We start from the raw sequence: 18,111 nt of genomic DNA, 5'->3' as shown, positions 1-18,111 counted from the left end.
AAAGATCTTAAAAGTCAAATTAAATGTTTGGGTTATTTTCATAACACTATTTCTGGGTAGAAGCTGTTGGGTCAGAGGTCGGGTTAGTTTCATCAAATACTGCAGTGGTCCCCAACCTTTTTATTGGACCGGTCAAGACTTTGCAATTCTGCTGCGGCCTGGGACCGTCAGATAATGCTTCTGCATGTTGGTGTTCCAGCTAAAAAATAGATAAAGCCTTTTTTTTTCTTTTTCTTTGTTTTTTTCCTTTTTTGCCCTGTTTTTTCCTTTACCTGGTTTTCTTCTGGAATCAGGTTGTTGGTGAGTGGAATCGGTTCGTGTGTGGCTGAACAAACAAACCGACCGAACCCGTTGGACTTTTGCATCAGGTCGTCGATGTGTCCATCTTCTCTATTTAGATCTAATGATTACTGAAGGGCGATATGGTATACAGACTTCATAACTGAATGCAGTATTTATTTACACTTTGGTGTTTTTATTCAAGTACATTTTGATCAGTTCCAGTGTAAAGTGTTCTTCTGAAAATAAAGTGCATCTATCTTTGGCAGGAAATCACATGTATTATTACATCATTTCCATTAAATCAGTGTAAAAAGGTCTTCAAACAATATTATCGTTTGTCGCAATAATTTTTGAGACAATTAATTGCTCAGTAAAATTTGTTATCGCGACAGGCCTAATCTCAAAGCAGTGCATCGAAGTGCAGGATTTTGTCTTGAAAATGGTGGGAATTCTAAACTTTGAAGCATTAAGTGGATAGACAGAGGAAAACGTGTCAGTCTTGGGTCAAAGCCAATCCTGGGAGATTTGGATGATTCTAATCGATGGTTGTTTGATTAATGAATCTCAACTTCCATAACAGTGTTCAGTAAAGTGATAAAATGACAGATTTGTCCAGGCTCAACTTTACAGACTACTCAGTCTTTTAGAGTAAAATATAAATATTCGCTGTATTTTAGGCCCAATACATGAACAATTGGCAGGGTCTGCTATTGGCTGCCAGCAGAAATAATGGAAGATAGGACACAAGGAAAAAAAAAAACAAAAAACAAAGGACTGAAGGTACTGAGGTAGAACACAAGGAAATAAGGAAGAAAAACACAAGGACACAAGCACAGAAGGAAGGAGGAAACGAGGAAAGAAAGGCGTGACACAAGACAGGAATCAGAGAAGTAAAGGATGCAAGACACTGGAAGTTAGTAACGACAGAAGAAAAGAAAGAAAAAAGGGGATACATAGGGTAAAAGGTAGAAGAAAGGACAAGAAATGGGAATAGGACACAAGGAAAGAAGGAAGCAAGGATGGGAAGAAAGTAATGGCACAAGAAAGGATTGAAATAAGGACACAAGGGGAAGGAAGGCAGGGCATAAGGAGAAAAGAGTAAACAAAAGGAAAAAATGCAATGGAGACGAGGAGGAAGGATGGACAGAAGAGAGACAAATTGACAGAAGGAAGGAAGGACACAAAGTGGGGAAGAGTTCCTCCATCTGCATGGAATCAGCTGCTCAATGTCTTCCATGTCGCTTCAGGCACTTTGAAAAAGTCCATCTAGATGTAGATGAGTTATAAAGTTGTGCTGACTTTCATTTTAGACACGAGAGTTTTGAAACGGTGTGTTCATCCACATTACGCAGACCTGGAGAAAACGCCGTTCGAACCCCACTGTGTGAGACCGCTAAGGAGTGTACTGTGCAGATGTTTCCCGTTTTCTTAATAACAGTGATTCATTTCCTGTCGCAAGTCAGTGAGTACGAGATGATCTGTTAATTCTGGTAAAATGGTAACAGTTCACGAGTTTTTCCTGGTTTTTATTTATCTCGAAGCTGATTACTTCGAGGCACACACACACACACACACACACACACACACACAAAAAAAGACTCAGAAAAAGGAAATTCATTGATATGTCGACAGGGCAACATCACTTTTTATTTTTCTCAAAACGCTCCCATCTTTCAACAATGAACTTTAGTGTCTTTACATTGTAATGACCAGCCGGACCAACCACCACCCGTCTCTGAACACCACACCAAAGTAGCCGTGTTTTATTTTTTATTTTTTTTTGTTTGTTTTTTTTTTTTTTCATAAAAACTATCAGCAAAAAACCACAAACATTACCGTTTTAATACACACTTTAAAAGTGAGGGGGACGAAGAGGAATGAGGCAAACACATGTCATCACAGTCGCTAGGAGCAAAGACACGGCATAGAGGATAACGGAACGTCACCTGGACTAGAAAACAGGATACAAAACCCAATGAAACAAACGTTACAGTGTTTGTGAAAGCTTTACATTTATACACAAGCACCAAAAAGAAAAAGGAAAAAACAAACAAAACAAAAAAACAGAAGCCAAACATGGTACATAGACATTAAACTAGAATCCAGTGAAGGCATTTTGTCACAATCCAGTTGCAGAGCTACCATGAAAGTTAGGGGGTTTACAACCCCTAGAAATGCATAATAGAGGCAGGAAACGAGGATGGAGCCCTCTTTTTAGTTAAAGCTCAAGATAAGAAATTTAGTCCAGTTTAATTGTAAGCAGAATTTGCCTTTGGAACTAAGTTATTTAGCCTAATTTTAAGAGGGGCTGTATTATGTGTTTTCCAGGCACATAGTATCATTTTATAGCATAATCATGTAACTATGTTACCTGCAGTTGTTAAAAAACATGCCATATATGTCAAATATGACTTAAAAGAAATTTAATTTTGTAACTCAACGCCTTGAATTTAAAAAGCTCTTTAAAAGCTCATGCTCTTTAAGAAACTCCGCCTTCAAGTAGCAGCTGCGTCCCGAAGGCGGGGCTTGGTCCACCCAGGCATTTTCTGCACAGCTGAATGGTTGCCAAGGGAGATTAAAGGATTTCTCAAATCAAGACAACACTCTAGGTGTGTTTTTGGCAAGGGAATAATTCAACAAGATGCAAAATTCAAAAAAGTCAGTTTAACATAATACTTGCCCCTTAAAGAAATAATTTTCAATGTGTGTCATGGGCCTTGATAATCATATTTGGTCACATTACAGAACCATAGTCCATGACATAAGTAAACAGTAGGTATTCAGGGTTTACGTTAAGTCTCAGTGCACTGCAGTGTTTCTACATGAATCTTTCTAAACTCCTCTTGCTTTTGTCTCCTTTGCCAGAATGTAACGTTCTACTTTTAAGCTATGATATGTATCTGAAGGGGTCTGTACACATTCTCCGTCTACGTTCCTGTGCTTTTCTTTTGTTTGTACAGTGAATGGCATGTTGACGGGCAAAGGAAATAAATACATCGGGCCAGTGAATAGTAACAACAAGATATGGTCGATAAAGCTCAAAGAAACTAAAAAAAGGCTTACAGCCTGCAGCCGGTGATTTCCACCAAATATTTAAAGGCTGGTTAAAGGTTCATTAATCCAAACATTTTAATGAGGCCTTCGCCTCGGGGAGAAACAAATTCTCCTTTCAGTGCTCCTGGCTCTCCGCAACGGATGGCCATTTCTGTGTAAACACGACATTTACCAATGATTAATGCCAAAGCTCAACAACCAGAAGAGAAAGGTTTAATATAAATGCATCCTGCTGCAACCAAAACCAACATGTCTGTACAGTAGGGGTGTAACAACACAGATTATGAGACAACATGACACACGATAACGAATTTTCATGGCCCTGATAGGAGGCATGAAAGCAGATGCTAACTTTAGCTTTGTTGGCGGTGTGTCCATTAGACGGGTCTGTCCGTGGACAGACAGAAGCATAAACAGGTACCAGCTTTAGCGTTGTCGGCAGCTAGCTAGTCGCAATTGAATCATTTTTATGTGGAATGTCACTGTAATTGTAACCAAAATGCTGTCAGACCAATGATTTAAAAGTTGTGGAGTCTTCCATGTAAACTTAAAACTTGTTAGGAAGCCTACAAGCAGTCTTTATTAGCAGATTCCGTCAATACAAAAGGCTAATCTGGAACTACTTCCTTTCATACTTCAAAATACAAATCTCAAACATAGAAGCTCTCAAACCGAAAGCACAAATCGTCATACCCAGGGCTCATACTAATAGATTACAAACTTCACTAGACGCAGTGACATGATGTCGGCAAATGGTTATCGCTGCAATATCTTTGCTACAAGTTCTCATTACACCCCTACTGTGCGATAGTTGTGATTTGTCAGAGGACTGTCATTTTTAGATGTATCTCTCCTGTTGCATTTTTATTGGATGTGTATTTTTTTTCTTCCTAAAATAGATGCTTAAAATAGATACATATATTCATTTATATCACATTTATGTACAAAAGAAGTGCTTCAAAAATAATTGTGACATGATCTCTTATGAAATAATGCAGATGGTTTGTAGGGAAAGAGTGAGGGATGAGTTAGTGAGACATGAAAACTAGTAGTTGTAGTGTTGGTGCTTCTTTGGTCGAGGGGATATCCCAGGTGTACATTTGCATCTGATTATAGTTAAGGCATAGACCCATACATTTGTATGTTTATCTACAGCTGGATATGTATCAAATTTGTTGTGAATTGATTTTTTTTGTTGTTGTTTTTGTTTACATTCCTTTTTTGTATAATATCAAAAGTGTGCTTTCGCCGGTGTATTCTACTGGATACTGTTGAATGAGAAGAGTAGAAAAAAACAGGGAGTTCCATTTCTCCTCACCCCATAAACAAACATGCTTCAGTAAGTATGGAGAGGATGTAAGAAATAAATCTGTACAACATATACAAATATGATACACAGCCTATAATATGTCCGTTCTTTTCTTGAATCTGGGAGTTGGTGGGCAATATAGCCCAGAATTAGGTCCTCAGAGATTCAGAAGGGCATTTCATAGTAGGGCAAAGGCATGATGGCAGAGTAGTCTTAGGGGAGAACTTTAAATCTTCAAGTTGTAAAGTGACACCTCCTAATCTCGCCTCTTGTTTCGTTGCCCTCCGCTTTCCTTTTTGTCACTCTCCTTTGGACCTTCTCCTGACGCCACCAGTTGGCAAGCTCCACTTGAGCTCTCTCGCTTAATGTTCTGCAACGGCGAGAGGGAAAGATAGGGGTGCTGAGGGAGAGGAGGTGGAGTAGCAGAGGGAGGAGTGGTTGGGGACTCCTGTCCGGAGCAGTTGCCGCCGCTACTTCCGGTGCTCATGGCCCGGTGTTTGAGTCTAAGTTTGTGGGGAAGTGCCGTTCCCCGAACCTCTCCTTGAGGATCCCATCCCTGCATCTGGGAGCAGCCTGGGTACTGGGGAAGAGGTGAACCAGATTGGAGGATCCCAGAAAGATGTTGGTTGTGGATGCTGCTCATGTCCGAACAGGACAAAGATAGGGATTCTTCATCGTCTGTTGACGCCTCTTTGTCAGACGGATCGCCGTCACTTAACGACGTTGATTGGCTTTGAAGGTAACCATCGGCTCTGGGTCCACCCTCGTAGCTAAGCACTGGTGGCTCCTCATCTTGTGCACTGCGGTAGGAATGGTGAGGTTGTTGAAGATGGTGGTACAACTGGGTGTGCCTAACCCCTTCCACCTGTTCAGTGAGGAGCTCTTTGGGTGATCCACCCTCCTGCTGTTGAGTAGGTTGACAGACTCTGTACACCTCTCTCTCTATAGCCTCATTAAAGCTCTCTGATGGCTCATACTGAGGAGAGTCCAATGTCTTTCTCTCCAGCTGCTTTGTTACCTCAGCTAGAGTCTCAATGGAGGTCTCTGTGATGGGCTTCTGCAGTTGAATACTATTGTGCTTTAAGGCTACCTGCAGATCTACATCCTGGGGCCTGGTCACAACATCAACAGGATAGGAGGCACTGCTGGCGCCGTACAGGATGACACTTCTTTGGGCAGCAGGTGGGTGAGGGACAGTCTGGCTGGTGGTTTTGACAGCAGCGACTGTCACCTGATGGGGCTGCGATTGCTGTTGCAGGAGGTGCGGGTGGTGGTGATACGCAGCATCCATCTCCTGATGTTGCTTAATCCGGTGGCTTGTGGACGTAGATGCCGGACCCCTGTGGATGTTGAACATAATCTGAGTTGTGGTGTCACTTGAGATGTCCATCTCCAGCCTGTCTCCCTCCTGTTTGATTTCAAATGGCATCGGTTCAGGGCTGTCCCTCGAGGAGCCATCGGACATATCAGAGAGGGAGCCACGCGGAGAGTACTTCACCAGCTGCCTGTGGTTATCGCTGTGTCCCGACTGCTCTGTTTCCGAGGAGTCTGAGTTAATCATCACCTGAGAACCACTTGAGTAACCGCTGGAGTAGTACTGATTAGAGGAGGAGGACGAGGAAGAGCCTCCGTTTCCGCCATCATTTGCCACGCTGATCTGTTGGCTCTTTTCAATGTACGAAGCTGTGCTGATGAGGCCAAAACGCAGCTTTAGCTGGAGCAGTTCGGTCTTGAGTCTCACATTCTCGTCATTCAGTGCAATGACACGGTTTTCCAAAACCATGTCGTTGAGACGGCGCTTCTCCCGAGAGCGCTTGGCGGCTTCATTGTTCTTGCGCCTTTTCTCCCAGTAGGACGCATCCTTTTTCTCGTCAGAAATAAACTGACGCTTCCGTCTGCAGGTAACATTGGGCTTGGGTTTGATGAGACGCCCCAAGCGAGCCGGTGTCCCCTGAAGAGTCTCGTCGTAACCGTCGAAGGTCTCGATGCTGTTGAGGTTGTTCCCTGAGGGTTTATTCAACGTCAAATTTTCCATTCTTGCAACTGATAGCAGCCACTTTGAAATGATGAGGTTGTAATGAAAACGCCTTGCAGCCTGTTTATCGTTTGGGACTCAAGTGTCCAGAGGTCTCAAAAAGATGAAGAACAAGTGAAGTTTAACATTGGCAACCCTCATTTATCCACTTTCGGGGTTCTCCTTTCAGCGTCCAAAAGAACAGAGGTGAATTAGATCAGTCTCCAGTCTCGACTGTTATATGTTTTAACAGCAGAACAGCAGTATGCTGAGCTGAAGACGAAGCGTCCTAAATCTCCACACCGGCTGCAGGATGTAGGCCGTTCTGTCTACCTCAGCATGTTAGTCTCTTGGGGAGCCTTGGTCTCAGCTTCCTTTCCTCGCTCTGTTCTCTTTGCAGCTGACTGCAAGATGAAAGGCTGCAGACATTCAAAGAAAGAAGAAAAGAAATGTTAATCCACATAGACTGCTGGTACTGTGTTATATACATTTGTTTTAGTTTATCTTTTATAAGACTTTAAAAATAAATTATTTTTTAACATTGTAACATCCATGTACATCAAAGATTTATGTCTATAACCACGAAGCCGTTGTCTAATGTTTTGGCATATCTGGTCGTTGTCGCCTCTGTAACCCCTGGCAACCACTGAATGGTTGCTAGACCTTAGCGTCTGACCTTTTAGACGTGCTATTGATGCGATCCGTCTGCAAACTGTGACCTTTGACCCATTTCCTGGCATGTTGATGTTGGCTTTTGTGATGCAACGGGGGACAAAGAGTTCATCAGAAGAAGGATGGGCCAGTTTTAAAGGACTTGAAAATCTCATGTTTTTAAGGCTAACCGGATGCTAAACCAAGAAGTGGTCATTATGGCTTGCTTACACGTTGCAGCCAAGACAAGCACATGCATAACAAATTGTGCACCGCTGAAATTACATGAGTTGCAGACATGCTGAGAGCATGAAAACTGGATTGTGTAAGGATTAGCTCTTTTGTTTTGTCTGATGAGTGTTCGAAAAAGACGGAGCAAAGGCTGAGTCAGCCAGTTTCCTGGATCAGCTTCAGAGCATTTTAAAGAAATATAGAAGAAAAAAAAAAACTTAAAAATGGGACTAATTTGTGTGTGTGTGTGTGTGTGTGTGTGTGTGAACTGCCATCTATGAGCACTCTTGAATCCCCAACCCCCCAATCCAATGTGCTCATCCACAAAGGAATGTGGCAGCATTCTTGGCCAAAACAAGTCAATGCCACATCAATGTTACAGGGCGAGCAGATAAGGCAGACAAAGGCATCTGCTAACGCAGGTCAAGGATAAAGAAGCCGAGACTCTAGTGAGACTTGGAGGTGTGGGAAAAGCTGGGAGGAGGGGCACTGATAAATATAGGTCAAGAGCCCCCGGAAAGAAAAGAGCCAAAAGGTGGGACATGGCATGGGTTAACGTAAAGCGTGAAAATTGACCGACTACAAGGTGCTACCTGTATCTTAATCTGACCACTTGTGTCTATAAAACCTTGAAAATATCATAAAAGAGGCAGGTTATTTTTTCTGTAATTCTGCCTTATGTCTTTCAAGCCTTGTTAGTCTGGAGTTCTTCTAGAGCAGTGTTGGGTGATCTACCACTTTTTTTTTATAGCTGATAAAATAAACTGAATGACATTCTCAAGACAAAGTCAGAAAAATTACAAAATTCTCTACATTAAATTTTTGAGATGCACATTTACAGGTAAATGTGTTCGGTTTTCCTAAAGACTAAAGAATAATAACTGATGCCTTAGTGTTCACGGTTACATCCTGCTCATGAGACAAAGCAAAGTGATACATTTTATTGGGCTCACGAGACTTGATGCCAATGAGAAACTTTAGCATCGTTAGCAGCTAATGGCTAGCTAGTTGCTGCATTAACTCTAAATTGTTTCGAATTTGGTCTTTGACTATATCACACGTTTTTTTCTACAAATATCCAGACTGCATCAACACAACGGGGCGACTCAAGAACCTCAAAATAAGAAACTTCAACACTGATACAACAGGGGGAAAAAATCACACATCCTCATATCATAGCCTCATATTTCTCTTTGTGAGACAGACTTCCCTTGATGTTATCCCACAAGATATCGCAAGATCTTGTGGGATAACATCTCTTTTTTACTAAGAATTCCTTAATTTTTCTTAAAACACAATTTTTGATCTATGTTTAGTGTTTTGACTGGAAAGTAAAAACAAACACTCCGACTTAGATCTACAGGTAGATTTACAGTCTATAAAATTGTACCGTCATTACAGTATCAACGTGTGCAATAATGCAACGGCAACCAACTGCATGAATTCAATATTTGGTAGGTTTTATATTCAATAAGTGATCTGCATTCATAATCTGGTTGCATTTAGCCAACTGTTTTTGTTTTGTTTGGGTTTTTTTCGCTGCCCTTGCTGCCCTCGTCTGACATGATATAAGTGTGAAATGATTAAGGTCAAAAAAACGGGTTGGGATGATGTGATGTGTTCCAATGTCAAACAATAATGTTTTTGATATAATTTTCCGAATGTGACTTTGCGAATGAGAAACACATTACAATTCAGTATTTATGTACACATCCCTTGGACTCACCTACAGATATCAGCGAAATTCACCTCACCAGCTTTGTTACAGAGGAAGCGGCTGGAATTCTTGCACAGAAGTGTAAAAAATATCTATATGAGAATGAAGCTTATTGTCTTCCTAACCTTCGGAGTTGACCTAAATTGAGACAGTTGTGTTTGGTTTGCTTTTCAGGATATACAAAAAAAAAAGGAAATAGTACTTCTGTACCGCATGTAAATAAATAAAAGATCCCTTTCTGCATTCAAATGTGTGCTTAGACTGCATGAAGGGACACTGTTATATCAAATGTGCCCTTTCATATATTTACAGTATTGCTAATTTTCCCTCCCCCCTCCTCAGATGCTGTTATGTAAAGATTCCCCGTTTTAATTCTGGGAAAACAAAAAAAGCTTTGTTGAGGTTTTTTTTTAGTTTTTTTTTAGCATGCCACACAGTTCAAATACAGCATAACTGGATCTTATTTGCGTCAACTCGTTGCCGGCCACCGCTGGAAGAAGCTTTCCTTGACTTAACCGTTTCAGGTCATCGTCGCGAAAGACTGACATGTGCCTCCGCGGCACGGGGGAGGAAGACGGAGCAGATAGAGGCGTTTTTAATTTGCGTGTCCCACTGACCCAGAAACTGGGAACGAGCCGCACTCCGTAAACAAGAGCCTGGCTTTCTCTACCGTATTTTTTCGCTGGAATATAGGTCAGCCGACCGGCAGAAAGAGAAAATGGAGAAGTCCAAAAAAAGATAAGAGAAGCAACAAAGAAGAAGAAGGAAGTGTGGCAAATTTAGTGCGTTTTGTGAATATCAACAAATATGACAGCAAGTGGAGTGGAAACAAAGAAGCAGAAGAAACACATAAGAGAAAGAGAGAGAGAGTTAAAACAAAGAGATTATGCTGGTTGCCTGGTAGGGGGAGAAGCAGTAGCAGTTGGAACACTGTCGGTATTGCATCATTACAAGGAATTTGTCACCCATAGCAACAAAAAATAAATAAATAAAAATGGGGAAAAAGAGGGCACAGCCAGTCATATCAGACGCTCTTTTCTTTTCCCTGAAACCAGCGGCTTCACATGCTCAATTTTAGATTTTATTAAGAAACGCAGGGCTGACCGACGTCACAGGCTGCGCATGTTCCACATCCTGATCCTCAGAAAGAGCAAAGACATGAATGACCTTAACAATCTACCGCCGCTTTCTTTATCGAATTGTATTTAATTGTGTAAATTGACTACTTCTTCAATGACGGTAATTCTACTGGACTTGCACAGGGGCTAAATCCAGAAAAAAAAACCCGCTCTGAAGCTTTCCAGACCCAGTATGCAAATACAAGCACTGAGGCAGCAAACCTGCTTTGTGTCCCACTTATTTCCCTCAGAAGCGTTCCCTTGACCTGGATTAGTCTTTCCGTTCATCATAAATACTTCACGTGTCATTGCTCGGTTTCTGTGGCACGCTGGAAATGACGGCACAGGAAAAGAATCCGGAGTTGAACTCCCTCACACGACCGCAGTGCCCACACCGCAAGGAGTCCAAATGGGGCAGCGAGCCTTGGAAACAGTGGTTCAAAAACTCCAGTACGTGTTTCAGGGGGCTGTTTCAGGAATTGAGGACAGGTCCGACATTTAAAAGAAAAAAGAAGAAAAAGAAAGAGGCTCCTTTAAAACCGTGGGACTCCAACACCCTGCTCACAGTAGGGCAAATTAAATATAGGGCAAGTGCTGGGTTAGAGGTCATGGACAAGGAAGACTTGAAATCCAAGGCTAGTTGTTGATTTGGTTTTACAGAGGCAAAAAAATGTCAAGGAGATGATGAAAATGGGGGTGGAGCGGAGGTAAAGGTCTGGGCAGCAGACCAACAAGGCGAGGCAGAGTCCTTTCCACGAACACAAGCCGTATCATTTCTTTCTCAAAAAGGAAAATAAAAAATAAAAGGAGGGTGACTCAGTCCATGTGGTGTACCAGTCACATGTGCTCTCCTGGCCTACTAACTGCTGTAATTTGCCTTTCTCTTGGCTCCAAACCACAGAACGATAACAAAGCCAGGCCCTCATCTTTCATCACAGTCCATGTGCCAGGAAACTCCAAGAAAGCCCACAGGCCAAAAAAGTAGGCCAGGATGAAAACCACACAGAGCTCCTAACTATAACTTCTTGTTTAGCAAAGGTAGACACCCCCAGAACTTTAATTATAGAGACAGCACAGATTTTTTTTTTTTTAAGTGACGTTCTGTGAAGCTATTACCAGTAAAAGAGTAAATGATAGTTTGTAGAAAAGTGAAGAAATCCTGGAAGCAGGAGCAAGCTAACAGCTAATCAGATGGCACACCATTTTAGCTAACTTTAACAATTCAAAACAACTTTAAGGGAATACGAAGCTATTATTACTAAATAATCTTGACTTTAACAAGAGTCAATTATTAGTTTTCCTCAGCTGAACAACACTGGTGTTAAGTTAGCAGCTATAGACAATAAACTGTATGAATTTGCAGCCCATTCTGAGTTTGCCTTGGATGGAGTACACTGTTGGATTTTGCATCATTTGCTCAACTGCATTGATGAATGCACTTTTTCTGGTCTCGTAGTATTTTGAATATTATCCAGAGGGATTCCCAATCAGGTGACTACGAGAACTGATATACGCTGGTCATTTAGGAACGCGACAATCTAACAGTCTTTTATGAAAGCCGTTTGACATTTTCAAGTGTCACATTAGCTGCAATCATGCATCTTACAACAGGTTAGGCAACTATTGCTGATCACGGCTCAACAAATATACATAAAAGCTCCAAACTATCCCTTTTAATATTTTAATTGTCAAGACGTCTTCAGGTAGTACAAATCCAGATTAGCTGGTGCCTCAGGCTAAAGCTAACGGCTAGTCCAAGAGGTGCCGGAGATCAAAGTGGACTTCAGTCGTCTTAACCTAACTCCGATTTCAAACATTTCAGAGTGGTTCATGAAAATGCTACTTAATACACCATGAAACCGTCTTCATGTTTTGCATTTGGTGCTTATTAAACAGAGAAGCCAAAGTTTACATCAGAACCTGAGAACGGAGGCGGTGTGCCGCTAATGACCGTCCCGTGTGAAACACAACCTGCAAAGCATTACCAGTCAAGGGATCCTGCCAAGCACTTGACATTTATCGACATTAACTTAATGGCTACTTAGGATCAGTCAGTCCTTGTGAGTTTTTAGCAAAAATAACAACAATCAACATTTAACTTGAACAAAGATTTTGAAAGTAAAGTTTGGTTAGCGCTCTTTTAAGCACCTTTTGACATTTGTAGTTTTCTTTCGCTGGATGCCTTTTCATGTTCTCTTTCTCAACCACTGTTTCAAATTTAGACCGGAGGTGACGTTCTAGGTATTTTAAAAAAGAAATGATCAGTGGGCTATATATATGATATGAAAGTAAAGAGGTGTTAAAAAATCTAAAGAATTACAGCAGTTTAAGTAAATGCTGTTTCTTTTTTCTTTTTAAACTGCTGTACTCCTCAGTTGAGAAGTTACTCTAAAAGAATAAACTTATGCCTTTATTTCTAGTATAAATAACTTCCCAATGCAAATATGACAATCATTTTAAAGTTTTACAATAAAGCAATCAAGTAAAGTGACAGGAAGTTGTTTTACTGCACTAAAAGTTCACTGTTACCTTGTTTCTACAAACCTCTACGTTTGGTACGCTATTCTATCATGGCTAGAAAGCCGTTTCCACCGCCAGTTGGACTCTCACTGGACAGTCGGGGTTAAATCCAAACATCCAACATGGCGACAACAAACGTGAGGAACTAGTTTGTCTTGCGCTTTGTTCCAAGCGCAGGGACGTTTTTCTGTCCCCCAATCAGTGGACTGTGTTCTGTGACACCACTAGCACCATGCTAACTGTACCGTTGTGCTACTACAACTGGAGGGGTCCAGAAGTGGTGCATTATGGGTCAGTTATACATTAACGGTTTACTATGGAAACGGGTAAAATAGCCTACCGAACCGTATCGCTCAGTGGAAACGAGGCATTTGGTTCGGATTAGCGGTGACCTTCGCCTTTCAAGGCTATCTGGATTTATGTTAAATGATAAAGCCAAGAAAGTAATCTGAGCGTTCTGCGATTTCGACAGAACCTCCCACTGCAAATACCACTCTAACCTCTGAAATCACGAGTCTCTGTTGTTCTGTCCTACTTTAAACGAAAGTTCCTAGATATCTCCTCCCTGGAGTTGTTGTTTGTTTTTTTTTAATATATGCTTTGTTATTAAAATTGCATGGGGCTACACCTAAAAATGAATGTTATCTGTTCAGTTGCTGCTCCACTTTTATGCTTCTGCTCAGCTCTTTGTTATGGCTCGGGTTTATTTTGGTGGGGTTCTGATTCTGCCTTTCCAGTTAGCTGCGGTCGCGCGCCTTCCTCTGCTCCCGTCCCCATCCCGCGGGACCGCTGTGACCTACATTCGTTGCTGGCACACAGAAACCCAACTCGCACGCCGACCAATTGGCAGAGACCAGGTCCGCTGCAAAAGAAGCGCGGCTCTGCGTATCGCCGCAGACTATGGGGTTTCCGAGGATTGCATAATCTGCTCCATTCTCTGATCTATTTACATTATATAATTCATTTATTATGCAACCTCCTCCCTCGACCTATATCTTCCTACAGCCACGGTGTGTATAAAAGTCACGGTTCTGTCACTTTCACAACAAATTCTGCAACGACATATCTCAAATCTCTCATATTTATTCGCACCAAACTATGTTATCTATTTCGTTTTTACCTCGGCTTGACCAATGGCATTTCTGAAAAGCTGTAATAATACCCACGTGCAGCTTACTATAAAGCCTGCGCAGGGATCCTATATCGGAGGCGTGTTCCCAGCGATCAGCTTGTTCCTATAAAACGTCCTTAGCGCCTGCGACTCGTGACGCAACAGATCAGCAGCCTTTTAAAGGGCTGGTTGTTGTGGGTTCAAGTTCGGCGTGCACCTGAACTTGAACCCACAAGAAAGCACAAATAAATAAAAATAATAATAATAATAATATTAATAATAATTTGTGCATTTTTTTTAAATGCACAAATACATCTCGCAGAGCCAGCAACACCTTGTGAACAATATGTCACCCCGCACGCCTCCTTTGTTGCACTGTCTGACAAATCGTGTCCATGCATATTTAATCGGATCCTCAGTCATGCGAGGCGATTCCAACTGTGCCGTGAAATTCATCTACGACCTCCAAAAAACCCAAAACAAACAACAAAAAAACCCCACCAAACAAACACGTTCTCCTACAACATCCATTTGAACACATTTAAAGTAAAAACCCACCTCCCTCAGTTCTTTTTTTTTTTTTTTAAGAGACAGACCCGCACCTCCTCTAACCCCAACATTTGATCCAGATGTTCTCGAACCCACGCAGGACCTCACCCTTCATCTGCAGCGTGGGGGCTGTCCGCGCGTGGCTTACATTAGTCCGAGTGTAAGTTGTAAACAAGAAAAGCAGGGGGGGAAAAAAGAAGAAGAAGGGATGAAAAAGACACATCCAAGCTCCAGATGTGTTGAAATGTTTAACGGCACGGTCGCGGCGCAGGGATCCAAGGGGTTAAAGGCAGCCGCTGTAACCTTTTACAAAGAGCTGCTACACGTGACGGAGAGAAGTGTGTCCTCTCAGCCTGCATAGGATTTTTTTTCCACTCCTCTCCCTCCCCTCTCTCCCCGCCTGTCCACATGAGTTAGCCTACTAACCTAAAACAAAGCTGGTGGACATGCAGGACAAGTCGAGGCTCAGAGCCTCTGTGGCAGGAAGAGTTCTATTTATGAGGCTGATAAATTATTCATGCGACAGAAATAGCTGCTTGTACAACCGCTACTGTTAAGCCAAGAAAAATCTGTACACAAAAAAAAGCACATTATTATTATTATTGTTGTTGTAGTGTAACTTCAATATGCCACTGAAGTTACTCCAAGTCACGAAATATTCAGGTTAAATTTTATAGATACTTATGGTTTAGTTCATCTTTATTTTATACTGGCTTTATTGTAAGACACCTAGGTTAACCATTGCAGTAAAATTAGTAAATCGTTATTTACCGAAGTTGAGAGAGGATTTTGACAAGACCACTAATGTCTTCCTCTCGCAAGTTGAGATCCCTACACTACAACCTAAAAATTAATTTGGAATATTAATTTTAGCCATTAAAATTCACATTATAACCAAGCATATGTGTTGTACATGTAATGTTTAATAGCTATTAAATTTTAATGTCTACTTTAGTTTGGCAACACATATTAGTCAAATATTTACCATAAGTGGAAATCTCCCTGAAGAATGTGAGCGATTCTCACTCGTCCTGTTGAGTCTCAATTAGTGAATTGTTACCAAATGTTCTCACCAAGTGAATATGAACAGTCACCACTACTGTGGTGGAAAAAGTTTGGATATTGGAGCAAGAATTTTGATCTTATTGTATCCAGTTTCGGCTAGTTTTCCGACAAAGCTAATGCTAAAGTAAAATTTGCTACTAGCTAATTTTTATTACTATTTCAGCATTACTTTAATTGATGTTTTCTTTATTATATTTTAGTTTATTTTAAACTAATTGAGTATTATTATCATTAGTATTAGTAGTAGTAGTAGTAGTATTTAACACAGTTAGCTTACTTAGTAGAAATGGGACGGAAATGTAGGTCATTTTGAAATAAGCTGTTAAACTGCCATGCAAAATTGAGTCGTTTGCATTCACTACATTCTACCAGCTTGATTTATCGGTGTAGCGTACTTGCACATGGTTTTTACGAAGTGAACAGACTTTATGTTACAACTTAACAGATACCTAAGTTCGGGTTCTGGAGCCCCCTCCCCGCCTCCATCTCAACCCCTGACCTGGGGCTACGACACCTCCGCCGCTGCCCCCACATGCAGCCCCGGCGGAGGCTGACCGAGCTGGAAGCAGCCTCGCCTTGACATTGAGTCAGGCGCGCCCAGGTGGCACCAAAACAAACCCCCACACCGGAGGCAAACAGAGCGGAGACGAACCCGCACAACGGGTACTTGGTAACGCCATATGTCCAGTGATGTCTTACCTTTAAAATGCGTTAAAAATAAATAATGAAATAAAAAAAAATCCACGCGGTTCTCTAGTCCAACAATCCGCCTTTTCCCCCCGACCGGATCTCTGGTGTTCTGCGTCTCTCTCAAAACTCACTCACGCTTCCAGAAACGGCAGCGCTCTCCTGCTGTGTTACCGGCGGTAGACGTGCGACCACAGTGCCTTGTTTTGGTGCGCTGCTCCCGTCATGATCGCTTCTGTTCCTCCCGCCCTCCCTTTCTTTATTTTGCCTCTCTTTATTTCCTCCTTTCGCTCTCTCCTTTTCGCTGTCGAGTCTCTAATGTATGTTAGTAGGTCAGTTGTTGCATAACAGGAGGCTTTGGGTGCCTAGTCACGTTTTTTGTTTCTCTCTTGGCTCTGCCTCCCTCCCCTCTCCTCTTTCGCCTTCAAATCCTGTTGCAGGAGAGGGAGCTGCAGGGAGCGGGGAGGGGCGGGGACTGGGCCGGAGAGGGCCGGGTCAGTCAAATCAAGGTCTTTGAAACAAGGTTAGTAGACGTCTTAAAAAAATAAATAAATGGTGCGACACAGAGTAGAAACGCAAACACAGAAACAAAGCATTGAAAAAAAAAGAAGTTATTTTTTGGAGCCATGCTGTTTCATGGACATTTGGTTTTGATGCCTCATTGTAACCATGCGACTACAGGGAGACGGATGCGTTTAGAATCATTGTGAATATCATCTTAAAATCTAGAATTCTTCAATTTGAAGAGCTGGAGGAATTTAAAATTGCTAAAATTATGCTTAAGGCATCTAATAAACTGCTACCTGCGCTCATGCAGAGCATGTTTTCTGAAAGAGACGGGGGATAGAACTTAAGGGATTACTCAAACTTAAGGATTTATAGTTTACCGACAACAAGAAAGAGCTTTTGTATTTCAATTCATGTGGTAAAATTATGGAACAGGTTAAAGTCAAATTCAATTTAAAAGGAAATATAAGGAGTTAAATAGAAGGATTTTCACTAGATATAGAAATATGGGTGAGAGATGACACTAATGTTTATATGTAAATTTAGGCTAAAGCATGTGAGTGTGTGGGTATGGATGTATATACTTAGACATATGTAAACCCAGACAAAATGGAACATTAACCTTTTTATTTTTGATTTGATTTATTAATGAGGGTCCATTTGAAATACTGTGTGAGTTTATGGGGTTGGACTTCATAAATCTCTCACTTCTTCCTACTCCTTTGCGAGCATGTCAAGATTACTGTGGTACAAAAATATATCTTTTGCATTCCTTGTTCTTGTGCATGATTTTATACTACTGTCATGTTTGAAATAAATAAATTAATTAAATAAACGATACCAACTTTTGGGGTGTTTAACGATTTATCTGATCTTTTCTTGATTAGGTGGCCTAAATCCAAAGTCAGGAAAATTATTTCAAATGTTGCTGTTTCCGTCAAGTGTTTCTGTTGCGACACGTCAAAATGCGTGTTAAAAAACCCCCAAAACAACAACAACCGTGCGAGAGCACGCTCATTCCCAAAGAACAACTGAGGGTGTTTTCACACTTCAACGGCTGGTTTTCTTGGTTCGGTCGGGGGACCAAAATTGCAACATTTGCTGCATTTCCAGCCGGCTCACTTTCACACTGCATTGTGTCAAAGCGAGCCAAACCCCTTGAGCAACCTGTTTACCCTGTGGTGGTCAGTCTATGTGTGGAAATGAACTCTCGTGCTTCGTGAACAACTCTCGCGCAATTGGAGCCGGATGACATTGACAGTTTGGAAAGTACCAATCAGGAAAGAGTGATTTCAC

At 41.6% G+C, this 18,111-nt stretch overlaps 1 protein-coding gene across 5 annotated transcripts; it reads right to left on the bottom strand.

The window, feature by feature from the left end:
- Positions 1-1,895: 1,895 nt before the first annotated feature.
- Positions 1,896-16,702, bottom strand: LOC122821427. Of its 5 annotated transcripts, none has more exons than XM_044099338.1 (2): positions 16,321-16,702; positions 1,896-7,078 (listed from the first exon to the last, which is right to left on the bottom strand). In XM_044099338.1, exon 2 carries the CDS (start codon positions 6,678-6,680, stop codon positions 4,902-4,904), a length of 1,779 nt encoding a protein of 592 aa, XP_043955273.1. In that variant the 5' UTR covers positions 6,681-7,078; positions 16,321-16,702; the 3' UTR covers positions 1,896-4,901. The 5 variants fall into 5 exon arrangements, with proteins under 5 accessions (XP_043955273.1, XP_043955276.1, XP_043955274.1 ...); XM_044099341.1 differs by having other exon boundaries at positions 16,443-16,702; XM_044099339.1 differs by having other exon boundaries at positions 16,447-16,702.
- Between the last annotated feature and the right edge of the window lie 1,409 nt (positions 16,703-18,111).

The sequence above is a fragment of the Gambusia affinis genome, linkage group LG19 (genome assembly GCF_019740435.1).
Source record: "Gambusia affinis linkage group LG19, SWU_Gaff_1.0, whole genome shotgun sequence".
NCBI classification, from domain to species: Eukaryota; Metazoa; Chordata; class Actinopteri; order Cyprinodontiformes; family Poeciliidae; genus Gambusia; species Gambusia affinis.
Note: the sequence above shows the minus strand (reverse complement) of the source record. Positions and strands in the feature narration are given on the sequence as shown.